Source organism: Cervus elaphus, chromosome 7 (assembly GCF_910594005.1).
Source record: "Cervus elaphus chromosome 7, mCerEla1.1, whole genome shotgun sequence".
Classification (NCBI taxonomy): Eukaryota; Metazoa; Chordata; class Mammalia; order Artiodactyla; family Cervidae; genus Cervus; species Cervus elaphus.
The window spans coordinates 50,629,975-50,657,220 of NC_057821.1; the positions used below are offsets into that span (position 1 = coordinate 50,629,975).

The 27,246-nt window shown below is 54.2% G+C and overlaps 1 protein-coding gene across 2 annotated transcripts in view; it reads right to left on the reverse strand.

Annotated features, from left to right (window-relative positions):
- LOC122697669 (serpin B6-like) overlaps positions 1 to 24,215 on the reverse strand; it is a 50,130-nt gene extending 25,915 nt beyond the window's left edge. The window contains exons 1-6 of one of the 2 annotated variants that reach the window (XM_043908660.1): positions 24,036 to 24,215; positions 22,218 to 22,367; positions 19,203 to 19,320; positions 18,097 to 18,239; positions 16,552 to 16,707; positions 15,854 to 16,366 (exon numbers count right to left, since the gene is read on the reverse strand). In XM_043908660.1, coding sequence (XP_043764595.1) covers positions 15,962 to 16,366; positions 16,552 to 16,707; positions 18,097 to 18,239; positions 19,203 to 19,320; positions 22,218 to 22,367; positions 24,036 to 24,200 — 1,137 coding nt within the window. In that variant the 5' untranslated portion in view covers positions 24,201 to 24,215 and the 3' untranslated portion in view covers positions 15,854 to 15,961. Of the gene's footprint in view, positions 1 to 15,853; positions 16,367 to 16,551; positions 16,708 to 18,096; positions 18,240 to 19,202; positions 19,321 to 22,217; positions 22,368 to 24,035 lie in introns of those variants that run through there. The other variant, XM_043908661.1, reaches the window with a different exon arrangement.
- Positions 24,216 to 27,246: the final 3,031 nt, after the last annotated feature.

Consider the following 27,246-nt stretch of genomic DNA (forward strand, 5'->3'; position numbering starts at 1 on the left):
AGAGAAGGTCCAGACAGCTGAGGCCGGAGGGTCGGGGGGCATCTCTGCTGGAGGAGAGGAGCTCGGGCGGGAGCCCTGAAGAGACGCCCGTCCAGGGCGGGAAGGCCAGCCCTCCCCCCAGAATCGGAACCTGCACAGGAGGTGCCCAGAGAGAGGGCGGCCCCTTCAGAGCCTGGGAAGCGGGAGGGGAGTCAGTGACGAGCACCAGAGGGGACTGCTCCCTTTTCAGGCAGAACTTAAAGGGAACACGTGCGTCTCCCGGTGGCGCAGTGGTAAAGGATCCACCTGCCGGTGCAGGAGACTCAAGACCTGCGGGTTCGATCCCTGGGCCGGGAAGATCCCCTGGAGGAGGACATGGCAACCCACGCCCGTGTTCTCTCTGGAGAATCCCATGGACAGAGGAGCCTGGAGGGCTAGAGTCCGCGGGTCTCAAAGCGCCGGTCACGACTGAGCGTGAGCACCCCCGTATTTGCGTCCTAACACTTGCTGGGTGGAGAGTGCAAATGCTTCTCACTCGCAGGCTCTCCAGCTCCAGAGGACCCTGAAAGTGATGGCCTTAGGGCAGAGGTCAAACTCAAGGCCCAGGCTCAAGGGGAGGGATCAGGACTCTGGTATACCTGGAGACCCTCTGGACCCCAGGCCCTGGGAGGGGTAAGGGCACCCCCATGAGGGAGGGCTGTGACCCCCACGGGGCAGAGGTCAGCGCCCCGCCGCCACTGTGGCCCAGGAGCTGACGTCCACACCCCGTGCAGCCCACTCGGGGCTGGCTCTGGGCGTCTCGGCAGGACGGGCCTCGGCCAGCAGGGCCTTAGGCAGCGGGTCGGAGCAGAGGCTCGATGAACGCTTGCTCATTCAAGCCTGTCCTGCTGGAATCGGGTGCTGCGCAGTCAGGAGCCCCAGGCCACCAGCCAGAGAGACACTGGACGGCAGGCCCAGGGATGGGGCAGATGGGGAGCGAGGCCTGTCTGTCGAGCAAGGCCTCTGGGATTCGCATCGTGGACTCCGGCACACCGGACAAAGAAACACTGTAGGCCGCCACCCAGAACCGGCTTCCCGAAAGTACTTGGGACATCTGGGCTGTGGATGCCCCTGGACCCCATGAGGACCATGGCCAGGGCAGAGGAGATGCTTAGGGGTGAGAGAAACACATTTTTTGAGCTGTCTTCACCCAGCTTTTTCAGAAGGGTCAAGGCAAAGGTGCCGTTGGCTTCTGACAGCGCATCCATGGTGGCGAGTCTGAAAGGATGGATTTAAAATCAGTGTCATGTAAATTCAGGCCACAGGTCGACCGCGTCTCATCTGATCTTAACTGTTGTGAGCACTGACGCCCTGCTTCGACGAGCAAACAGGTACACGCCCAAAACTCGTTTTCCTCGGGGGACTCAGAACCCCCTTTTGGGTTCTAACACGTGAACACGGCTGAGATCGACACTGATACAGAGAGGGTGCTGGGCATGGGAGGGTCGGGAAGGAGCTGTTGGCTTTTGGTCCCATTTCTAGATTGTGTTTGGGGCCTATAGGTATAAGTTTATAACAAAAATCACTCAAAATGATCAATCTAAACACAGTTACACAAGTTGAATATTTTGTAAAGAGGGAGAAAGACCCCACTTAGCATAACCTGAAGCCTTGAAAGAAAAGACAATAAACCCCGTACAAAGAAGCATGAAAGCCTCAAACACAAACCCCTTGACGCCAGGTCTCCTCCTCTGGGACCTCCACCTGTGCCGAAGCCCGAATCCAGGGCCCCGTGCCCAGGCCCCTGCTGACCCAGGCCCAGGCCCTGTCACCCGGCTCTGGACAAAGGCCTTGGGATGTGCCCACGTCCGCCTGCAGGGCCCGGCCTCGGAGGTCACAGCCCCGGCACGGAGGGTGTCTGGTCCAGAACAGGACACTGTGGGGAGTGGCGGGGGTGCGCAGGCAGATTCTTGACCACCTGAGCTATCAGGAAAGCTCACTATCACCTTTAGGAAAGGTATAAGAAGATATAACAAAGATAAAACAGACCCATGGACTTCCCTAGTGGCTCAGTTGATCGAGAATCTGCCAGCAAAGTAGGAGACCCCGTTTCGATTCCTGGGCCGGGAAGATCTGCTGGAGAAGGGATAGGCTACCCACTCCAGGATTCTTGGGCTTCCCTTGTGGCTCAGCTGGTAAAGAACTCGCGTGCGGTGTGGGAGACCTGGGCTCGACCCTGGGTTGGGAGGATCCGCTGGAGAAGGGAACGGCTGCCCACTGCAGCATTCTGCCCTGGAGAACTCCATGGACTGCATAGTCCATGGGGTCTCAGAGTCGGACACGACTGAGTGACTTTAACTTTCACTAAGGTGACAGTAAGGCTTGTTTTAAAGCCTCTCTGGTGATAAAGTAATCTCAACGTATTACCCCTAGGCTGCTCACACGCGGCCTGGAGACGGGTCGCCAGGCGAAGCGCTCACCCCCGGCCCCACCTTCCTCACAGGCAGGAGCACTCGGAGACGTAGGGGCTGCCCCGCCTCTCCCGGGCCCTGCGGCTCCCGCGCTCATCCCCGCCCGCTGCGCACGGTCCGCTCTGGACCCCCGCCCTCTCCTCGCTGGCCCCCGTGCTCCCCCCTTCATGGTTTCTGCCCTCCTTTGGGGAAGCGAAGGGTCCGAGGATGTTCTGACAGAATGCACACATCCTGACTTCCAGCATCACTGGGCATGTCATTATTCCAGCCTCCCTTGCGACGACGGCGCGGCAGCGTCCGGAGTGGTCCGCAGGTCACTGTGCCTCTGGACTGGACCTCAGAGGCTCTGCCTTGTGGCTTCCCAGCCTGAAGTCTGGGGACACAGCACCCCAGTCCCTACCCACACCCTCCCCAGTAGGCGGAAGCGCATGACCTCTGACCTCTATCCCCGATAGTCTCAATGTCACATCGCTGTGTCTGTCCCCAGATGGGCCGGCTTTATTCATTTGGCTGCGCATTTGTGGGCCCTTTCAACCTGGCTTCCCTCGTGGCTCAGACAGTAAAGAATCTGCCTGCAATACGGGAGACCTGGGTTCGATCTCTGGGTCAGGAAGATCCCTTGGAGAAGGACATGACAACCCCCTCAAGTATTCTTGCCTGGAGAATGCTCTGTCCATGAGAGAGGAGCCTGGCAAGGTACAGTCCATGGGTCCCAAGGAGTCAGAATCGACTGAGGGACAACCCCTGCCTTCTTCAGCCTGACAACTCAAGAACCTTCCCTTCCCCTCTGGGCACTTTTAAGGCCCTTGTCACCCCTGTGGACGGGCTCTTCTTTTCTGTACCTCCTCCCGGCACGTGCAGAAGCTGTTATCTGCAGGGCACTTGGGAAGGCGTGGCTGCCTGCTGCGGGCAGAGAGCTCTGCAGTCATCTGCCCTCCTCTCCTGCATTTTCCATTTCCATGGTGTTTTCTTCATTTTCTGGAAGACACAGTTGACTTTCTCTTCCAATTTTTCTGCTGCTCTTCTCCAACCTTAGCCATTTTATCCCTAATTGCTAGAGACTCCCTGTCCTCTCCTGCTCTTTCCTGCCCTCGGCTCCAGTTCCCTGGAGAATGTCAACACAGTCTGCTGTGTTGTCTTCTGCTCCTTGAAACGTCTCTCTTCTCCTGGGTTTTTTGTTGCTGTGGTTGGTGTTTATAATATTTGGATCTCTTTCATACACAGGCTTTCCACAAATGCCTGATAATTTTGGGATGTTCGTTATATTAAGAAGAAAACACAAAACAAGGTTGGAAATTGTTTACATGGCAGGATGTGAGTGATCTACGGGTAAGCAAGTTTTTTGTTTTCTTTTTTTGCTAAGGAACCAGCAAATGGAGGAGCACCCTGGTTTGGTGGCAGGCAGAGTAGAGGCTGGGTGGTCCCACGGGATATATGGGATCTGTAATCCCCTCCTTTCAGTATGAAAAAGGGCAAAGGCTAATAAAGTTTTGCCAAGAGAATGCACTGGTCATACAAAGACAGGCTATGGCAAAGGCAGAGGAACCAGAGACCAAATTGCCAATATCCACTGAATCATCAAAAAGGCAAGGGGGTTCCAGGGAAACATCTATTTCTGCTTTATCGAATATGCCAAAGCTGTTGACTGTGTGGAAATCCGGATGCAGGTCAGGAAACAACAGTTAGAACTGGACATGGAACAACACACTGGTTCCAAATAGGGAAAGGAGTACGTCAAGGCTGTATACTGTCACTCTGCTTATTTAACTTATATGCAGAGTACATCCTGAGAAATGCCGGGCTGGATGAAGCACAAACTGGAATCAAGATGCAGGGAATATTATCAATAACCTCAGATAGGCAGATGACACCACCCTTATGGCAGAAAGTGAGAAAGAATGAAAAAGCCTCTTGATGAAATTGAAAGAGGAGAATGAAAAAGTTGGCATAAAGCTCAACATTCAGAAAACTAAGATCATGGCATCTAGTTCCATCACTGCATGGCAAATTGATGGGGAAACAGTGGAAATAGTGGCTGACTTTATTTTTCTGGGCTCCAAAATCACTGCAGATGGAGACGGCAGCCATGAAATGAAAAGACACTCCTAGGAAGAAAAGTTATGAGCAACCTAGACGCATATTAAAAAACAGACACATTACTTTGCCAAGAAAGGTCTGTTTAGTGAAAGCTATGGTTTTCCCAGTAGTCATGTATGGATGTGAAAGTTGAACTATAAAGAAAGCCTAGTGCCGAAGAATTGATGTTTTTGAACAGTGGTGTTGGAGAAGACACTTGAGAGTCCCTGGGACTGCAAGGAGATCCAATCAGTCCATCCTAAAGATCAGTCCTGGGTGTTCATTGGAAGGACTGATGTTGAAGCTGAAACTCCAACACTTTGGCCACCTGATGGGAAGAACTGACTCATTGGAAAAGACCCTGATGCTGGGAAAGATTGAAGGCAGGAGGAGAAGGGGACGCCAGAGGATGAGGTGGTTGGATGGCATCACTGACTCAGTGGACATGAGTTTGGATAAACTCTGGGAGTTGATGATGGACAGGGAGGCCTGGCGGGCTGCAGTCCATGGGGTCGCAAAGAGCCAGACACGACTCAGCGACTGAACAACAACACCAGAGACAGAAGCTGAACACATGCTCACCAGCCTACAGACTATTTCTGTAGCAGAGTGAGATAATACTTCCACGTTGAAAACCACTTCTTCGCTTATTACCTGGTTCCTCCATCAACTGGGAAATAAATGTCCAAACACTGGGTAGCATTTACTAAGATCCTTCTGATTTGTCCTGAGGTGAGAATTTGACAATAACCTGTCACATAATCATAAGCTGACTTTCATGATCACTTTGGAATAACATAAAAGTCCTTACCAGTCAATCATAAAAAGATTAAACAAGTCTTAATCCTAAAAAAGAAAAAAAAGGGGGGAGCAAATTTAAGCAGTTTATCATAAAGACATTGAAGATATCAAAGAAAACTATAGACAATCTAGTGGGACTTTTACAATAAGGGACAGCTCTTCTCCATGCAATGCACATGCCGGTAAGAAGCATACAGATTACCCAGGACCCTGAGCGGGCGCGGGGTCCAGGATCCACACACAGCGTCCTGAAGTCCGCGGAGGCTACGGGGTCTGAAAGGACACCCAGCCCAGCGCGCGCCCGCGCCCCACGCGCCCGCCTTCCGCCTCCTGCAGGCCCGTGCTGAGGGCCCACCGCCCCACACTTTCCCCACACAGCCAGAGCAGGCTTGGCAGCGACCTAGGACTTGGGGCCCAAATGCCTCGGCCAGAGGGGCGGGGCGGCCGGGCCGCAGGGCGGGGCCGAGAGGGAGGGGCGGGCCAGACCGGGCCATGCCGGATGGCAGGGCCAGTTAGGACTGCACATGGAGCAACAGCATCTTAGCATCTTCCTTCCCCCAGAGGCCCGCTGGGTAGCAGAGCTGGAAAACCCCAGGCTCTGTGTGTTGGACGCTTATTGTACCTAGGACTCTATCAGGTCAAAAAAGAGGCGAGAGATGAAAGTGATCAAACATGCTCTTCCTCTTCTGTCTGTTCAGAGGGAGGGGAAAGAGGTTGTGTCGGTGCAGCGGGTGGCGGCTCTGATGGGCACATGACCGGCGCGATGGGGCCAGAAGGACGGAGCTGGTGATGCTGTGGGGCTTGGGCTGGCTCCCGGGTGACAGAGGAGGGGTGAGGTCCAGGGGGAGGCTGGAGGAGGAACCAACCAGGCGGAGTCACTGGTGGGAAAGGGCTCCCTCTCCCCGAGGTACACTCAGGACCCGGCAGAGGGTGTGGGCCGGAGCAGCCAAGGTGCGGCAGGCAGGGCTGGAAGGATTGGGCAGGGCTGGACGGGAGAGAAGCTGGAGGCCGCTATGTCTGTCAGTCATGGGGCTGTGGTGTTGGAAAAGACTCTTGAGAGTCCCTTGAAGTGCAAGGCAATCCAAGCAGACAATCCTAAAGGAAATAAATCCTGAATATTCACTGGAAGGACTGATGCTGAAGCTGAAACTCTCATACCTTAGTCACCTGATGGGAAGAGCTGACTCATTGGAAAAGACCCTGATGCTGGGAAAGACTGGAGGCAGGAGGAGAAGGCGAGGACAGAGGATGAGATGGTTGGATGGCATCATTGACTCCATGGACATGAGTTTGAGCAAGCTCCGGGAGACGATGATGGACAGGGAAGCCTGGCGGGCTGCAGTCCTCAGGGTCGCAAAGAGTCGGACACGACTGAGGGGCTGAACCACAGCATGGGGAACCATTGTGAGCTTCAGACTGGACGAGTGACATGATTCCTGCTTTCATCCGTTTCCTCCCCCCTCCCTCCCGTGTCCGTTCTGACTCCAGCGCCGGCCCTGTGGAGGGACTGGGTGCCGTGGGACAGGCCCCAGGGGCCCTGAGGACGCGGCTCTGGGGACCAGGGCACAGCCAGGCGGGCCTGAGCCTGGGCAGCGCCGCAGTGACGGGGTGCTGCCCAGAGCTGATGAGACGGCGGGCATCACAGGATGTGAGGACCAGGTGGACTGGGGGCAAGGGGCCAGGGAAGGACTGGAGATGCAGGTGCCACTTACTAGTCTAGCTCAGGTACCTGTGCTCGTTGTGATGTGTTAACTGAGAGGAGCCTGCGGGGAAGGGGAGCGTCAGGGCTCTAGTGCAGAATTTCTGTGCTTAGTCGTCAGTCGTGTCCGCCTCCTTGAGACGCCATGGACTGTAGCCCACCATGGACTGAAAATCCACTTGTAGGCTTTTCATTTCCTGCACCAGCGGAACTTCCCGACCCAGGGATCAAGCGCACATCTCCTGTCCAAGAGGACTCATGTTGTCTGAGGAGCATTAGGAGAAGGTGTCCAGGAGACAAGCAGGAAGAGAGCAGGGTATGGGACGTAGGTGCTGGGAGCCGCATGCGGGATTCACCGGCCCAGCCGCGGCTGTGTGTCAGAGTCACAGCTGAGGACAGAAGCTGGGGCCACGGCGGGGTGAGAGTGAAAGTCACTCAGTCGTGTCTGGCTCTGCGACCCCATGGACTGTATGGTTCATGTATAGAATCCTGCAGGCCAGAATGCTGGAGTGGGTAGCCTTTCCCTTCTCCAGGGGATCTTCCTGACCTAGGGATAGAACCTGGGTATCTGCCATCACAGGCCAATTCTTTACCCTCTGAGACACCAGAGAAGCCCCAGAAAGACACATAGGGGACCTGAAATCCTTCTGACAATAATTAAAACTCAAAAGATTTTGAAATGTTACCTTTTCCAACTAAATTTTCCATATGTGATTCCTTTTAGGAAAGTAGCATTGTATCTGACAAATCTTTCCCTATCTGGTTAAATCTGAAGGATCCTGCCAAAAAAGGAAAAACAAGGCATTGATCTTCCTGACCCAGAAATGCAATGTGGATAACCTAGTGTCAATGCAATCAAGAGTTATCTTATAAGAGATTTTCTGGAAGCTATGTAGAAGTTTTCCAACACTGTCCAGAAGGGAGGAGGTTTCCGTGATTTTCAAAGTCTTGATTTCATGATCTGACTTTCAGCTCTAGAGAAGAAACAGAATTCTGGCAAGTGCACCTCAACAGGTCTGGGTAACCCGTCAGAGCACCATCTCCCACCACCACCAAGGTCTGTCCCTCTTGGCCTCCTGACTCTCAGCCCAGTGAGTCCTGTCTGGGTATTGTTAGCAAAAGACCGTGCCTGAAGCTCTGCCTGTGGGCTCTCAGATGCCACTTCTCAGCAGCCTACAAAGAGCAATGCTGAGCATGGCCCTGTTCTGCAAAGGTTTCAGAACTTTGAAGGCCTTTACCCCTCTCACCTCTTTTTTCCCTTAACTTTGAAGACCTTACTCCCTCTAAACTTGTTTTTTCCTTAGCTTTGAAGACCTTTCTCCCATTAAACTTCTTCCATAACTTTGGAGAGCTTTCTCCTTCTAAACATGTTTTGTCCTTAACTTTGAAGAACTTTCTCCCTCTAAACTATTTTCTTCCATAACTTTGAAGACCTTCATCTCTCTAAACTTGTTTCTTCCATAACTCTGAAGACCTTTCTCCCTCTAAACTTGTTTCCTCCGTGAGTGCTGCATCCTTGCATAATGAGGACTGTCAACTCAAACAGCAGGGACGTCACGGCGTCTGCCACGAACGTGGCCCTGGGCTGGGCACTGGGTGCCTGGCTGAGAACGCGACCTCCAAGCTAAGGTGCCTCACAGGTGATGAGAGACCAGAAGTGCTCAGAAGTCCTTCCTAGATGTTATGAGAAAATGTATAGATGGTGACAGCAACACACATTCCCCAAGAAAGTCCCCGGCAGACGCTTCACTCCGGACGGCCTTTATGGAGGAGCTTCTGTGTTCCCCACTAGGTTAGGACAGCCTCATTCTCCTTGACTTGATTTTGTGTCCATACCAGCAACTGCAGTGTCTGGACAGATTTCTAAAGGCTGGTGAGGTTTCCTGGGGGATGCGATTATGCACAGATGTTAACGTTCTTCAGCCAGACACAGGGAGAAACAGCATTTTAGATGCGGGTCTTCCCGCAGATGTCAGAGTACAGGTCCTCTGAGAATGACCTGGGTGGTCCCGGGAGGTGCTGGTGGGGGCCGGGGGATGTGTCCCGGAAGGGATTGAAGAGAAGACAGTGGCAGGAAGGAGCCTTGAAATCCACACCAGGCCAGATCGGGAAGGGCTGCACCCAGCACACGGAACGCAGAGCAGGGCGCCCGGGGGTTCCAGGTCCCGCACATAAAGTGCTGGGCAGTTGGCTGCCCGGGTCCGTGCGCCTCCTGAGCATGACTTCAGTTCCCCGGATTTGTCCTTGCTCAAACCTCCCACATGTAAGTGGCTTTCCCACCTGGAAAACTGCTCAGATCCTAAATCCAGAAGACTTCCTCTGATCCGCACACCTGTCTTATCAGCCCCCGCCCCAGCTCCTCACCCCCACACCTCAGAGCATGTGCGTGGCGGGCTCTGCTTCAGGACGATCCACAGACTGTTTTCTTTGCAGAAACACTGCAGGACCCGTCCCAGAGTCTCGGGTGTTCCTGCCCTGTGAGCTCAAGGGTAAGACACAGAACACCCAGAGCGAGCAGAGGTTTGTGAAGAACGATGTGCCCTGAACTCATTCACTGTGTTTTCTCAGTGTGCTCCTAGCCAGGTGCTGGATTCAGGGCATTTATTTGTTCGTGTCATGCCCGGTTCTCTGAGTCAGAACCTGGTGTGTCAGAGGAGAGGCAGAGGTCACGGCTCAGCACTCTGAAGTGCAAGAGAAGGGTGTCGGGTCCCCACAACCCCCTGAATGGGGTACTTCTTCCCAGAGAGGCTCGCAGCTCTGGCCATCCTTGGGCCCACACACCAGCTGTCCTCCTGCCCAGGAGTTAGCGTCCAGCTGTCTGGGAGCCAGGCCTCGTTCGAAGTGTCTGCAAGGGACAGGAGGTAGAGGCTTCGTCCTGCCTCAGGTCTCTCTCCATGGGGAGTCCAGATGAGCCCTGATCCAGGGGCGGCCGCCTAGACGCAGCGCCGGCCCCAGCCTCCCCTGATGTGCGCAGCCGTCAGGGCAGACGCCCGGGAAATGCCTCTGACCCAGGAGGAGAGGCAGGCGGCCCCCAGGCCCGCCAGCGATGCCCTGCCCTCTGCCTGCTCTCAGAGACGCTGCTTCGGGGCCCAGGCATTGCAGGCCTCACTGAGGGCGCTTCCTCCGGGAGCCAGCAGGATGCTCTCCCCGCTGTGCATGGAACCAGGGCCGTCCACAGCTCTGGGCCTTTGTGCTCCTGAGAAGAGGGCTTCTCCTCTACCACGGACGCGGGCAGCCTCTGTGTGCCGAGGCCTGAGGGACTCCCCTCCTTCTGGCTTGTATCCCCGTGGTTGAAGATGGGTTTAACCAAGGATGAAAAAAGTGAGCTCGAAATGAGAAAAAGTGCTTTTCATTTTTTCTCCCTCTTCTCCCAACAGTAGATGCATGGACTATATCCTGCCAGGCTCCTCGGTCCATGGGATTCTCCAGGCAAGAATACTGGAGTGAGTGGTCTTTCCCTTCTCCAAGGGATCTTCCCAACCCAGGGATTGAACACGGGTCTCCAGCACTGCAGACAAATAATTTACCCTCTGGGCCACCAGAGAAGTACCAAAAAGTTACATAGGGGACATGAAGTCCTTTGAACAATCAATTACAAATCAAGAGATTTTGAAATGCTATCTTTTCCATCTGAATTTTCCTTATCTGATTATTTTAAGAAAGTGGCATTGCATGTGAAAAATAATTCCGTATCTGGTTGAATCTGAAGGAACCTGCCCAAAACAGAAAAACAAGACCCCTAGAAGGAAGCATTTTTGGAAATTTTCAAACTCTATCCAGAAAGGAGGTTTCTATGTTTTTCAAAGTCTTTATTTCATGATCTGACTTTCAGCTCTAGAGAGGAAACAGAGTTGGTTTCCGGCAAGTGCACCCCAAGAGGTCTGGGTAACCTGTCCGAACACCATCTCCCAGCATCAGCAAGGTCAGTCCCTCTTGGCCTCCTAACTCTCAGCCCAGTGAGTCCTATAGGGGTATTGTTAGCAAAAGACCGTGCCAGCAGCTCTGCCTGCGGGCTCTCAGATGCCTTTTCTCAGCAGCCTACAAAGAGCAATGCTGAGCATGGCCCTGTTCTGCAAAGGTTTCCAGAACTTTGAAGGACTTTCTCCCTCCCTCTCAAATTGTTTCTTCTATAACTTTGAAGACCTTACTCCTTCTAAACTGGTTTCTTCCTGAATTTTGAAGACCTTTCTCCCTCTAAACGTGTTTCGTCCATGAGGGCTGCATCCTTGCATAATGAAGACTGTCAACTCACACAGCAGGGACGTCTCGGCATCTCCCACGAGCGTGGCACTGGGCTGGGCACTTGGCTGAGGACACGACCTCCGAGCTGAGGTGCCTCACAGGCGATGAGAGACAGGAGTGCTCAGAGGTCCTTCCTAGATGTCATGAGAAAATATGTAGATGGTGGCAGCCACACACATTCCCCAAGAAAGTCACGGCAGACACTTCACTCCGGACGTACTTTATGGTGGAGCTTCCGTGTTCTGCATGGTTCCCACTAGGTGACTGGCCTTAGAGCAGCCTCATTCTCCTTGACTTGATTTTGTGTGGGTACCATCAACCACAGTGTCTGGACAGATTTCTAAAGGGATGGTGAGGTTTCCTGGTGGATGCGATTATGTACAAACGTTAATGCTCTTCAGCCAGAGGCAGGGGGAAAGGGCATTTTAGATCTGGGTATTCTCGGTGATGTTAGAGAACAGGTCCTCTGAGAATGACCTGGGAGGTCCTGGGAGGTGGCAGTGGGGGTCAGGGGATATGTCCCGCAGGGGATTGAAGAGAAGTCAGTGGCAGGAAGGAGCCTTGAAATCCACGCCAGGCCAGTTCGGAAAGGGCCTGCACCCAGCACACGGAACCCAGAGAAGGCGCCCGGGGGTTCCGGGTTCCGCACGTAAAGAGCTGGGCAGTCGGCTCCCCTGCTCCATGCACCCCTGTCCTCAAGTGTTTCAGCTTCTGGAGAGAAACAGGAGGGGGCCGGGAGGAGGGGCCCCGAGCCCAGGAAGGTGTCCCAGTGTCGGCAACACTGAAAGACACACCAGGCTGACGGTTACAAATGAACGTTGACGAACCAGGAGGTTCCTGCATCACCAGGCTGACCCAGCACCACCCCAGTGAGGGCAAGCCCCCGAAACGGCACCAGGAGCGGAGATGAAGGATGTGTGGGTCCCAGAGGAGCGCTTGGCCCTGCAGCCCCGTCAGACGGCCGGGACCCTCCTCCGGCTCACTAATCTCTCACCACCAGCCTGCGTGTCACACGGCAGAAAAGTGGGGCCTCAAGTGTGGCCGTAGGGAGGGTTTTTTCCAGACCAAGGAGTTTTATGAAAGCTACACAGACTGAAAACTTCAGTTTAACAAGGTTTCTTTCTAAAATCCCTGTTCGGTCCTAATGAGGATTTATGACGCAGAGGAAAGGACCAGGTTAGCCCTAACGAGACACTAAAGAAGCAAGTCAGATGATAGGGGTCAGATTCCCTGAGACTCAGAACAAAGCAATAGCAGTGTGACTCAGAAAGGGGTAAGAGGTCCTGGGTGGGGCGGTGAGGGTGGCGGTGACGTGCCCAGGAATGAGGTCTGGGAAGGGAGGAAGGACCCAGGGTGTTCCTCCCACAGCCCAGCGGGAACAGGAAGTCGGGGGGACGCACAGGCTGGGGTACACGGGGCGGACGTGTTGGGAGTGACGCCAGGGAGGGGGCCGCAGAAACAAGAGGGAGGCAGACATAATTCAGAGGCAGTGTTACAATTCAAACTCATGTTTCAGACGTGTGTCTCTAAGCCCGCGGTGAAGACGTGTGCTACCGTTGCTTGTATTTCCTTGTCAGGACTCTCTGAACCTGACTTCCTGACAGCAGTTACACCTATTTGCTCCACAGAGTTGGTGGGCAGTTTCCAGAAGACACAGCGTGTCACGTTTGTTAACGTCAGTGAGACGTGATGGGAAGCTTGGTGAACATCTGTGTCCACCACTGTTGATGGGAAATACCACCCCTGACTTTGCACCTCACCCACTAGGCCCCCAAAGAGAAACCTCCAGACTCATCACTGTGCTGGAGATGTGGTGGGTTCTGACGTGAAAGGGGGCTGATTACGTGTCCAGCCAGCATTTCTCAAAGGCTGCACCGCTGACAAGTGGGGTCAGATGGCCATTCCTGGTGTGGCTGCCTGGGTACCTCCCACTAGAGGCCAGCTGCGCCTCCCTCAGTGATGACAAGAGAAATACCTCCAGGGCTGCTACTTGTCTTCAGGGGGGCAGTGCCCACCAGCTGAGGATGGGTGTCACAGACTCATGCAGCCCAGGAGGGCTTAAATCATGATGAATAGAGGAAGACAGAAAAAAATCTCGTTTTCCCAGTAGTCATGTGTTAATGTGAGAGTTGGACCATAAAGAAAGCTTAGCGCCAAAGAATTGATGCTTTTGACTTGTGGTGTTGGAGAAGACTCTTGAGAGTCCCTTCGACAGCAACGTGATCCAACCAGTCCATCCTAAAGGAAATCAGCCCTGAATGTTCATTGGAAGGACTGAGGTTGAAGCTGAAACTCCAGTACTTGGCCAACTGATGCAAAGAGCTGACTCACTGGAAAAGACCCTGATGCTGGGAGGAGAAGGGACGGCAGAGGTGAAATGCTTGGATGGCATCACCAACTCAACGAAGATGAGTTTGAGTAACTCAAGGAGTTGGTGACGGACAGGGAGGCCTGGCTTGCTGCGATTCATGGGGTTGCAAAGTGTCGGACATGACTGAAAGACTGAAGTGAACTTGGCTACCTGTATCTCTCATGGAAACACATGCTGTGTGGAGTTCAAAAGCCAACTGTGCAAATATCCCAACAAAAATGTGTATATATTTTAATGTGAAAAGACTGGATTGAGAAGATCTTTCATTTCTGAGGATTTGCTTTGAGCTTACCTGGTACTCAGCACCTGAAAAAAAACTGTTTTTCTCAATAAAGAATACCGTAGTTCACGGCAGGACTGGCTCCGTAACTTGCAGGGTCTGGTGCCAAGTGAAAATGCAGGACCCTCTGCTCAAAAGCTATTAAGAATCTGAAGACAATGAAGGCAGAGCCCTGAGCCGGGGGTCCTTCTGGGGGGCCCAGGGAGGCCCACCGGCTGCACCCCCTTAAGGCCAGAGCTGGTCACAGAGAAGATCAACAGGGAGGATGTGAGTGACGGAGAGAGCGGCTCGGGCACGTCCGACTCCCTGCCACCCTGATGGTCCGTGGGACTCTCCAGGCCAGAATCCTGGAGGGGGAGCCAGGATCTCCAGGGGACCTTCCCAACCCAGGGATCGAAGCCAGGTCTCTGGCACTGCAGGTGATTTCTCCCAGTCTGAGCCACCAGGGAAGGACTATGCCAAGGACAGGAATTCCAAGTTTATTTATAACAAACACAAGGGAAATTATACAGCAATTCTCTTTAAAAATTTTAGTAAGATCATTTTGAAAAATACAGCTGTGAGGAAAATGCCAATGATGTTTAAACCAGCAGGTCCAGCTAAGAAAGAGATGGGCAGAGGCCGAGCTGTGTGACAGGGTCTGTAACACACGGGACCCCTGCGTCCATCATCACAGCTTCCTGCTGACGGCATGATGGAGCCGAAGGACAGACACCTCGGACCCTGGACGGACAGACGGCTCACTTCAGGTGACAGTGGGCACAGGCTTGGGGGCGGGAGGGTGCGGTGAAGCCGCTGGGCTGCCCGCCTGCCCACTCCCAAGGGCAGTGTCTCCGTAGCCTGTCTCTCCTCAAGGCTCAGGTGCTGACGTGGGCACAGCAGAGACAGCGGACCAGAGGCAGGCTGAGAATGTGGGTCACACCATTAGGTTAGAGGGAGCCCAGCTCCGGATGACGCCGCAGGGAGGCCAGTGGATGCCTCACCGCTCTCCACCAGAACCTCAGCATCGGCCGGGCGCCGGCCCCATGTCTCAGCAGGGAGCTCGGGCGGCTGCAGGAACCTTCGTGCAGCTCAGTCGCTCAGTCGTGTCCGACTATTGCAACCCCACGGACTGCAGCACGCCAGGCCTGCCTGTCCATCACCAACTCCCGGAGTTACTCAGACTCATGTCCATAGGTCAGTGATGGCATCCAATCATCTCATCCTCTATCGGCCCCTTCTCGTCCTGTCTTCAATCTGTCCCAGCATCAAGGTCTTTCCAAATGAATCCACACTTCGCATCAGGTGTACAAAGCATTGGAGCTTCAGCTTCAGCATCAGTCCTTCCAGTGAACACTGAGGACTGATCTCCTTTGGGATGCACTGGTTGAAACCTTAGCTGCCTCTTTTTCTCCAGTACCAGCGGCAGGATGGAAGGTCACCCGGCACGCATCATGACGTGGTCTGAAGGCCTCCTTCTCCTGAACAGGAACTGTCTGCTCATCGCTGACCCCTGGGGGCAACTGAATGCTCAGGGAGCGTGGACGGCAAGCACTAGAACAGGCCTCTGACCACAGACCCTCCAACGCAGACGCAGTGGTTCGGGGACGGACGTCTCCCGGTCTGGGTCACGGCCCTCCCCTCTTCTGCTGGTTTCTGGAGGGCTCAGGTTCGGGGGTCTCTGAGGCCTGCTCCCCCTCCCTGCGGCTGCTGTAGCCCCTGCTTCGCTCTGTTCTCAGGGGGAGGCCACTGTGCAGAGGAGACAGGGAAGGCCTGCTCATCCTTCCAGGCCCGGAGCAGACAGCGCTCTCCCCGAGGGCCTGGACGGGGCGGGCGGAGGGCGGGCCCAGAGAGCAGGCAGCCGTGCTTCCTGCCGGCATGACCACCGAGCGCCTGCCTCCGATGGTGGCTGCAGCTCCGAGAAGGCGCGGGACACGAGACCACACAGGCACACACACACACACACACACAGGCGGTCTCCATCAGCCCTTTATTTGTGGATCTTCGCCAAGGTCACTGGGGTTGCAGCTCTTCCAGACATCGGGGAGAGCGGTGAGGAGCACTGGGGCGCCACCAGCACCCTGTCATGGCGAGCAGAAGCGGCCGCAGAACAGGATGGCCCCGGTCTTGCCGTGCTGGATGAAGAAGAGGAAGGGCCGGTCGGCATGGAACCGGTATACGACCCTCAGGCATTTCAGCATGATCCTGGCCTCTGTGGTGGCCGCGGCCTCCGTGCCCTCCTCGGTGACCTCCACAGAGGACTTGTGCACGACCTTGGACAGGTGCAGGCCTCGCCCGGACGACATCCCGGTGAAGTCGGCGCAGGACGCATCGAATGCGTCGGTCATGCCCAGGTCTCGGACGACGCCCTCCATGTCGTAACTCTCCTCCAGTGTGAACCGGGGCAGGAACACCTCCACCTCCTTCTCGGCCAGCACGTCCGGCTTCGTCCAGGCAATGAATTTCTCATAGGTCAGGGCTTTCTCCACCTGGAGGAGAAGGTAGAAGATCTCAGGGTCTGCAGCAGCGCTGCCCCGGGCACGGCCCTGTGACTCACACTGTGCGCCCTGCGGGCGCGGGGCGGCCTGCCGGCTGCACACGATTTCCCGGAGCCCAGTGACCGGCAGGGATCCTGACGAGACCCCGGGCTCCGGGGCCAAGGATGCCCGGTTACCGTGTTCAAGTCGGTGCTTTCACTGGGCAGCAGGATGACCATGTTCAGCTCTTGGCCGACGTATGGAAGCACCAGGATCTGGGTGCTTATCTCTCCAATGTAGGTCGTTTTAAAGGTGGACTTCTTGAACATCATTGGCACAGGTTTCTCCACGTCCTATAAAGGAAATGGATAAACCTTAAGTGGAAAGGAGACCCCTGGACACTCTGGACGAGTCATCAGAGCCGGCCACCTGGGCACACACACTCTGTCTTGTCTTCCAGACCCAGCCCAGCTCCGCGTCGTCAGCTATCCGCTCGGCTCCAGCTCCCACCGCCGGGTTCCCAGCTCTCAGGCCTCAGGCTTCTCTTCTCCTGCTGACCCAGGAGGGCTCCGCACGGACATTCCCAGCAGGACCTCTCCCCGGCTCCTGCCTACCTGACATCTGCATCTGGATACAAAGGAGCCTCGTGTCGGCTTCCACACTGGCGGCTCGGTTCCCCCCACACCTGCTCCATCTATACTTTCCCATCTCTGCTCATGGCGACACCACTCCTCCCCAGTCAACCCTGCAGTGTCCTGGGCCCCTGTCCCCCCACCCCACAGCTGACCCATGAACAAACCATGTTGGCTCTATTTTAAAGACATCAGGGCTTCCCTGGTGGCTCAGGGGTAAATAATCCGCCTTCCAATGCAGGAGACACAGGCTCCATCCCTGGTCTGGGAAGACCCCACAGCCCTGGGGCTTCTAAGCCCTCAGGCCACAGCTACTGAGGCTGGGCTGAGAGCCCGGGACCGCAGCTCCTGAGGTCACGGGCCTGGAGCCCGAGCTTGGCCCCAAGCGAAGCGCCAGTGGAAGGAGCCCCAGCACGGAGCCCAGAGGGCCTCTGCCACGGCAGCTGCAAGAGAGGCTGCAGCCAGGAGAGCCGGCACGGCCGAGAATAAACACATGCGATTAATGAACATACAATACAGTCTGACTTGTGCTTCCTACCCCGCCACGCTCAGCCCAGCCTGGGTCATCAGGAAAACTTCCAAGTAACCTCCCTGGTCCTGCACCCTGGCCCGCGGGGCTCTGGGAGATCAGCCACTGTGAGAGGCCCCAGGCTCTGCGAGAGCTCAGAGGAGGGACACAGGAACCAGAACCCGGGCTGCGGAGACCGCTAGGAGGCTTCTGGACAGCCCTGCAGAGAAAGGCGTCTGTGCTGGTAGCTCCTGACGGGATGGGGACGGATGGTAGGATACAGGCCATGGAGCTTCATAGCCACGGTCTCGAGATTGACCTGGATCTTGGGAGTTCTAGGAGGCCCAGAGACCTGCGAGCTGCCCTGGGGGATGTGTGATACAAGACGGAACACCCGCGGCATGGACCGCCACTGATGATACAGCAGAGGAGGAGCAGGGAGAGAGGAAGCCAGGGTTTGCCCGGATCCACATCTCGGACACGACGGCCACAAGAGGCACAGGTTCCTTGAGGTCAGCCTGCTCCCACGCTCCGTAAAGCAAGGGGACCCCAGGGACCATTTCCAGGAACCTCCTTCCTTATTGTGAAACATTCTTGTTCACCTTGCTGACTTTGAATGGCCTTTCCACGGTGTGCTCTTTGTTAAACGGTTTAGCCCAGTTTCCTTTGAAGTAGATGGCATTCACGAGAACCAGACGAGTCATGGGGTCAACTGAATTTGCAGAGAGCAAGTCTCTAATTTTACCTGCAAAGCAGAATTAAAGAGCCAGTGAGCTAGCAGGGTTCCCTGGGGGAGGTGCTGGGCACAGTATTTACTGGCCCGTCCCCTGGAGGAGTCAGGCACTGACCAGAGGGCTCACTGTCCCCCAGACAACCATGGACAGCGAGTCATCTGCTCACTCGCTAGGCTGTGTCCAACTCTCCGTGACCCCATGGATTGCAGCCCACCAGGCTCCTGCGTCCATCGGATTCCCCGGGGAAGTAAGTATACTGGAGCAAGTTGCCATTTCCTTCTCCAGGGATCTTTCTCACCCAGGGATCCAACCCGCCTCTCCTGCATTGCCAGGTGGATTCTTTACCATCGGACCCACCAGGGAAACCCATACAGGCAGCCTGGCCCCTAAAGCAAAATCAGCGACCAAAACCTTAAAATCTCTGCTCAGAAAGATACGATGAGTTGCATAAAACACATAAATTGAAGAAATCATAAGGGCAGGATAATTCACAGTGACAGAAAAAGGAATGTTCGGTCTACAGCGTGAGGGGACTGTCCTGAAGGGGAGAGGTGGAAGCCAGCGTGGCGAGCACGAGAACGAAGAACCGCAGGTGGACCGGGGCTTGACCGAGTGTCCTGCAGTGATGCTCAGCGACCCGCAGAACATGAGCTCCGCTGGACAGGCAGGGGGGTGGAGCCCGCGTCCAGAGTTTCCCTTCCGCCCTTTGTGCGAAGGCAGACTATATGAACATTACTGCACCAGCAAAAAATCAAAGTGTGTTTGCTCTGGAAGAGGTGCACCAAATGCCTATGAGGAGAGGGGAAAGCTAGAGAAATTGATTCCTGATTACATTTCAGGAGTGCATTTTGAAAGTTACAGTTATTCATAGAAAAAAGCCATTCCTGTTGACATTTGCTGGTCTTGGGAAGGAACTGATGGGTAATAAGACTGATTCAAATACTATGCAAACAGAAGTACTGACATGTCCTCACCATCTGTCTTTTCGGCTACCCAGGTGTTTATGTGCTTCCTGGACTCCTCCGTAGCGCTGACAAAGTCCAGCTCTTCCATCTCTGCTTGGTAGAATATGCGGCAGGCATCTCTGAAAGACTAGGAGAGAAGGAGTGACAGAATCACATGGCTACAGAAACAGACCACGCCAACAGCTCACTTCTTCACGGCGCCAAACCTCAACACTGATCATTTGAAGGTTTCTTGTGGCATGTACAAACGATGTGAGGAATTAACCTTCAATCTGGTTTCTCAGTTTTCAGCTAACTTGAATAAATGACAGTAAAATCACAGGCTTCCCAGGTGGCACAGTGGTAAAGAATCTGCCTGCCAATGTTGGAGATGTGGGTTTGATCACTGCGTGAGGAAGATTCCCTGGAGAAGGAAATGGCAACCCGCTCCAGTATTCTTGCCTGGACAATCCCATGGACAGAGGAGCCTGGTGGGCTACAGTCCATGGGGTGCAAAGAGTCAGACACAACTTAACGGCTTAACAACAACACAACCACTGAGGAGAGGCCATGTGGCAACAGTGCCGGCAGCACAAGTTCCGGGCTTCACTCCCGGGTGACCCTGGCAAGGTTGCTGCGTCTCTCTGGCTTCCGTGCCCCCTGGAAGCAAGGACGCAGCAGTAGCTGCGTCTCAGAGGTGCTCTGAGGACCAGGAGAAGCTGGCTCTGTCTGATGTCACGTGGCTGAGCTCTCCGCACACCCTCTATCTCCTGGTCCAGGTGCCTCATTTCATAGAACGCTGACATCATTCAGGCTCTGCCGGCCTACTGCTCCACTTCTTCATCGGGGCTTTGGAGAAAGATGCCAGTCTCTCAGTCTAAGGAAACAGTCAGCAAAAAGTGGTCCCCACCAAGTCGATACCTCATCAGACCCTTGGTGATTTCAACAGGTTTTAAACACAGCTGAAAACAAGTGACTGCTTCTCAAATTAGTGTTTAGTAAGTAGTGACCAGTGAAAAAGCAAACTAAAGGAATATCTAATTATACATTGCGATTGGTATTGGATTGTTGGAATCCTCGATCACTGTGAAATAACTGACAAATATTTCTCATCTTTTGATTTTACATTCCATATCATAATAATGTTTTAAATATCAATGCTTTTCTTCAAATATCCATCAGAAAAGGAAGGAAGATACGGAAAATTTGCCAATTTTTTGTGTTTATTGGAAATTTTGCTTTCTATGTATCTAACTCTCATACAAAGATGACAATAACAGGAGAAGGAGATGGTAACCCACTCCAGTATTCTCGCCTGGAAAAGTCCATGGACAGAGGAGCCTGGCGGGCTGCGTCCACGGGGTTACATGCCTGAGCATGCCTACATGAGGGTGGAGGGAGACGGGCTGGTAGCAATAAACTGGTAGAACTAAAAAAAAAAAAAGTGACACCAAACTAGCAAGTAGCTAAGACTGATAAAAACAAGTAAACCCGGTGGTAAGGAAAACGCACACCGTGCTGCAAAGCCTTACGGATGTTTGACCTCACGCTGACGACATGCACTTTACACCCCCTGTTTTAAAACAGTTAATTTAGGTCTGAAACAAGTGTGGAAAACAATGAAAAAAAATCACATAACAGAACAAGATCACTATCCTAAACATACAAAAAACTCATTAAAAAAAAGACATAAACCCAGAAGTAAAACTACACAAAGGACATATAAACAGGCAATTTTCAGAAAAGATACAAACGCTTGATTGACGTGAAAAGCTGCTCAGTCTCATGAACAATCAGAATGTTAAAGGCTCAGCACCCACAGCGCTGAGCAGAGGGTGGACGTGCGCACCTGCTACCCTTCCTGAGGACGACGGGAAGGGCTGCAGCTGTCGGGGCGGGAATGAGGCAGAATTCACTGAGATCTGAGAGCCTCCCTCTGTCCCTTCCTTCCAAAGTCCGTCTGGAGTAGCAGGCACGCACAGGACAGATCCACACACACACGGTCCCTGCTGGCTCGGCCCGGGCTGGCCCCACCCCACGCCCACGCCCACCCGAGGGGCTGGCGGCTGCATCTCAGTACAGCCACCCTGAGGACGCTGCCCACCACCGTGGGAAAGGGTGAGGCGGACACACGCTGTTGCTGAGGCTGAAGCTCCCACACTGTGGCCGCCTGATGCCAAGAGCCGACTCATTGGAAAAGACCCTGATGCTGGGAAAGATGAAGGCAAAAGGAGAAGGGGAAGACAGAGGATGAGATGGTTGGGTGGCATCGCCAACTCAATGGACATGAGTCTGAGCAAACTCTGGGACACAGTAGAGGACAGAGTAGCCTGGCCTGCTGCAGTCTACGGGGTCAGAAAGAGTCGGACACGGCTCAGCGACTGAACAGAAACAGACACACATTTCGTGAGATGGAAAGACTTTCTCTATGCACAGGGGACAAGCCCTTATACAGGTGTGGGAGGCCAGCGTGTGGAAGGAGTTTGGGAGGACTGTGGCTTTGTCTGCATTTTTATATAATAAGAGCACACCCACAGATTACTTAGCTGTTACTAAAAAATTTTAAAAATCATGAAGCAGTGTAATTAAATAAAACCACAGTAGAAAGGACAAAAACTTTTAAAAAAAAATCTGCATAGGAAAAGATAATCAAAATATTTACATGTATAAAAATGTTGACCAAGCCTCACAATGCACAAAAATCTTCTGAAATGTGAAAAACAACATCAAAAATATTCTATTTGATCACTTCTTTGTTTGGGCCAACTCATCTGCAACTGTGGTATGATCCGTGTTAGTTCTCTGACATTCATCTCATCGAAGCTTCACGAACATGTGAACAATGCTGTCACATGTGAACAATGCCTCCTCTTACAGGCAGTGACCGATCGGTTCCAGGAAGTGTGAGGTCATGACTGGGTTCCCACACCCCGCCCACCGTGTGGGTCTGAGCCCATAGGGCCTCAGCTGTACCACAAGGCCCAGCTCCCGCCTCCACCCGACCTCGGTCTCTGTCTGCTTCAGGAAAACGGGAGTATGACTTACCGAGAGGAAATCGAAAGTCTTCTCTCCAAAGAGCCTATTGGCGGTTCTGAGCAAGTACTGTGTGCCGGGCCTGTTAACTTCGCTGAGAAGGTTCTGAAAACCCTGGTGGACATCTTCACCTCCGCCACTGCTCGTGCTTAGAGAGAGCGTCTGAAATCAAAAACATAAAAACTCACAACTGCAGTACGCATTGACTACAAGTAATGGATAGAACACTGAGACAGCCTAGGAACCGCACTGACCCTCCCCGCCGCTTAAAGCAAGACTCACCCAAATAAAGGCACAAGGCCTCTGGGAGACCCCCAGCCTGCCTCCCGCGGGGACAGACAGCGACAGTGGGCGCAGAAGTGCCCCTCGGCGAGCCCAGTGCCCTGTGCTCGCGGTCTGCCTGCAGACAGGGCTGGCGGACAGGCCTCCCGTCTCTGCACAAACAGGCCACGGCTTCGGGTCTGGCCTGGCATCGGGACGGGCTCCGACCAGCAGGACACAGAAGTGGCTCTTTCGGGACCGGGCCTTCGTAAGGCCTGGCAACTCCACGTTCGCTGTCTTGCCCCCTGTTGCCAGGGTGCAGAAACGCCCAGCCATTCTGCTGGGTCCTCGTGACAATGCGGGAGAGCGGTCACACAGAAGAAAGTTCCTTGCGGGATCAGGGCCGCTCCTGGATCACGAGGAGCCCAGCGGGCACCATGCGGCTAGGACGCAGAGTCTGAGGCCCGGTCCCGGTTATCCCGGTCGAGGGCGGCTTGACGGGAGCCACAGGAGAAGGTCCAGACAGTTGAGGAAGGAGGGCCGGGGGGCATCTCTGCTGGAGGAGAGGAGCTCGGGCGGGAGCCCTGGAGAGACGCCCGTCCAGGGTGGGGAAGGCCAGCCCTCCCCCCAGAATCGGAACCTGCACAGGAGGTGCCCAGAGAGAGGGCGGCCCCTTCAGAGCCTGGGAAGCGGGAGGGGAGTCAGTGACGAGCACCAGAGGGGACTGCTCCCTTTTCAGGCAGAACTTAAAGGGAACACGTGCGTCTCCCAGGTGGCGCAGTGGTAAATGATCCACCTGCCGGTGCAGGAGACTCAAGACTCGCGGGTTTGATCCCTGGGCCGGGAAGATCCCCTGGAGGAGGACATGGCAACCCATGCCCGTGTTCTCTCTGGAGAATCCCATGGACAAGGCGCCTGGAGGGCTAGAGTCCACGGATCACAAAGCGCCGGACACGACTGAGCGTGAGCACCCCCGTATTTGCATCCTAACACTTGCTGGGTGGAGAGTGCAAATGCTTCTCACTCCCAGCCTCTCCAGCTGGCAGAGGACCCTGAAAGTGATGGCCTTAGGGCAGAGGTCAAACTCAAGGCCCAGGCTCAAGGAGGGGGATCAGGACTCTGGTATACCTGGAGACCCTCTGGACCCCCGGCCCTGGGAGGGGTAAGGGCACCCCCATGAGGGAGGGCTGTGACCCCCACGGGGCAGAGGTCAGCACCCCGCCGCCACTGTGGCCCAGGAGCTGACGTCCACACCCCGTGCAGCCCACTCGGGGCTGGCTCTGGGCGTCTTGGCAGGACGGGCCTCGGCCAGCAGGGCCTTGGGCAGCGGGTCGGAGCAGAGGCTCGATGAACGCTTGCTCATTCAAGCCTGTCCTGCTGGAATCGGGTGCTGCGCAGTCAGGAGCCCCAGGCCACCAGCCAGAGAAGAGAGGGAGGCCCAGGGACGGGGCAGATGGGGAGCGAGGCCTGTCTGTCGAGCAAGGCCTCTGGGATTCAGAACGTGGACATCGGCTCACCGGCCAAAGAAACAGCATCTGTCGCCACCCAGAACCGGCTACCCGAACTTACCTGGGACATCTGGGCTGCGGTGTTGCCCCTGGCCCCCATGAGGACCATGGCCAGGGCAGAGGAGATGCTTAGGGGTGAGAGAAACACATTTTTCGAGTTGTCTTCACCCAGCTTTTTCAGAAGGGTCAAGGCAAAGGTGCCTTTTGCTTCTGACAGCGCATCCATTGTGGCGAGTCTGAAAGGATGGATTTAAAACCAGTGTCACGTAAATTCAGGCCACAGGTCGACCGCGTCTCATCTGCTCTGACTGTTGTGAGTGCTAACGCTCTGCTTTGATGAGCAAACAGGTACACGCCCAAAACTCGGTGTCCTCGGGGTTTCCCCTGCTGACCCTGCCCAGGCCCTGTCACCTGATCTGGACAAGGGCCTTGGGACGCGCCCAAGTCCACCTGTGGGGCCCGGCCTCAGAGGTCACAGCCCCGTCACGGAGGGCGTCTGGTCCAGAACAGGACACTGTGGGGATGGGCGGGGGTGCATGAGCGTTCAGGGCCTTTCTGTGTGTGGTGGGAAGGGATGAGAGCTGAGAGACCCCAGCTCTTCACCAGAAAGCCGCGTCCGTGATAGACACCGTCCTGGGAAAAGAGAGCAGGTGAGCCTGAGGAAAGGGCCCCAAGTCGCAGGGCCTGCAGGCTGGCAGCCCCCTCCAGGCCCTGCGTCAGCTCCCTGCATGAGGACGGGGAGGCACCAGGTAATCTGTGCTCCTGATGGGGTGCAGGGCAGCTCACCCCACAACACTCCACTGTAGCACAGTGATTGCTCTGAATTAAGGAGACTTGAGAAACAGCTGTTGCAAAAAGCATCTCTGCCCTTCTTCTGCTCCCCCTGAAAGCTGAAAATAAATCTCCATGTGCAAATACCCTCCCTGGACCAGGAGGTAGAGAGACATCTTTACCGCCAAAGAGGGGAACGCAAGGCTGAATAGGCTGTACAAGAAACCAACAAACCCTGTCACTCACGAACCTGTTACCCCAAGCAAAACCCCCTTGTTTTGTCAAATCTTCACACACAGTGAAAGCTGCCTGCCTTGTCCCTTCTTGAGTCTTGTATCTTCGAGGTTCCCCTACGCACAAAATTCAGTGGGGTTGGTTTTCTGCTATTGATTTGTCTTAGGTCAATTTAATTACTAGACCAGCCAGGAAGATCGTAGAGGAGAGGAAACACTCCCCCACACATTCTCTTCCATCTTTAATATCCCACTTGATTAGTAGCTAAGTCCTGTCTGACTCTATTGTGACTCCATGGGCTACAGCCTAGCTGGCCCCTCTGACCATGGATCTTCCAGGCAAGAATACTGGAGTGGGTTGCCATTCCTTCTCCAGGGGGTCTTTCCAACCCTGGGATTGAACCTGAGGCCCCTGCTTTTCAGAAGGATTATTTCCACTGAGCCGCCAGGGCAGGCCTTAACATCCAACACCTTCACACTGATACAGGAAAAGCAGAAGTTGACTCGTCTTCAAAGGCCACAGCGAGGCCGGTAATAGTTCTTTTTCTCCACTGATAACAGTTCCCGATGGTCATTAAAGGTGAGAGCATGCCCACTCCCTCTAAAATCACTAAAGTGAACAGGAAGGAAAGAAGCAGTGAGGCCCAGAGGTTTATTCAGGATACTCTGACAGCAGGAAATACATCAATCATGAGATAAGTGAACAACCCACGCTGATACAGGCCCGGAAATCAAACAGGAAGCGATGCTTCGGGCACTCCCCGGGGCACTGAGACAGAACACCAGAGGCAGGACCTCAGGAGAGTCCTGGCACCCAGGGCTGGAGTGAATTGCTCTGATAGTTTAGGACTTGCAGACTCAACTCAGGAACAATGCAAAGGAAAGTTATCAGAAACAACACAAAGTGAGCATGATTAGCAAACTATCAGATGGTGAGCTGCAGAGCAGCCAGAATCTAGGAAGCAGTCTTTAAACTGGGGAAAGAATGGAGTGAAATGGGCTCCAAAAGAGCTGATTTGAAAAGCAGCTTAGTTGTGCTGGGCTCCCCGCAGCAGAGTGAGAGCTGATCACCAGGTCATGACTCTGCAGTCCACCCTTCATCATATGGCAGCGCCCCCTCTCCCCAAAAAAGACACACACAGAGATGGGTGGAGAGCAAACTGAAGACATCCTTTTTAAAACAGAACCTTTAAAAGTTTGAGAGCCATTCATTTCCAATACTGACAAAGTAAGATAGGAATTTCTTCTCACACTGTGCAAATGATGCTGCGAAGCGGTACCCCGGTATTTCCAGTGTAATTAAGAATTGCTGTTGCTGCTTAGTCACTAAATCCTGTGTGACTCTTTTATGACCCGTGGACTAGAGCCGCCAGGCTCCTCTGTCCATGGGATCCTTCAGGCAGGAATACTAGAGTGGATTGCCATGGACTCCTCCAGGGATCTTCTGGACCCAGAGATCCACCTGAGTTTCCTGCATTGGCAGGTGGATTTTCCCCACTGAGCCACCTGGGAAGCCTCAAAGACATTTCAAAGTGCACAAACCAGTACAATGTCTATGAAATGTATTTCAGCAGCTGTACTTAAGTCAAGAACAAAGGTATTCAAGAAAGTGAAAGTGAATGTCACTCAGTCGTGTCCGACTCTTTAAACCCCATGGACATACAGTCCATGGAATTCTCCGGGCCAGAATACTGGAGTGGGTAGCCTTTCCCTTCTCCAGGGGATCTTCCCAACCCAATGATCAAACCCAGGTGTCCCGCATTGCAGGCGGATTCTTTACCAGCAGAGCCACAAGGAAACCCAAGAAGCCTGCAGTGGGTAGTCTATCCCTTCTCCAAGGGATCTTCCCGACCTAAGAATCGAACCAGGGTCTCCTGCATTGCAGGCAGATTCTTGACCACCTGAGCTATCAGGAAAGTGCTTTATCACCTTTAGGAAAGGTATAAGAAGATATAACAAAGATAAAATAGACCCATGGACTTCCCTAGTGGCTCAGTAGGTCGAGAATCTGCCAGCAAAGTAGGAGACCCCACTTCGATTCCTGGGCTGGGAAGATCCGCTGGAGAAGGGATAGGCTACCCACTCCAGGATTCTTGGGCTTCCCTTGTGGCTCAGCTGGTAAAGAACTCGCGTGCGGTGTGGGAGACCTGGGCTCGACCCTGGGTTGGGAAGATCCGCTGGAGAAGGGAACGGCTGCCCACTGCAGCATTCTGCCCTGGAGAACTCCATGGACTGCATAGTCCATGGGGTCTCAGAGTCGGACACGAC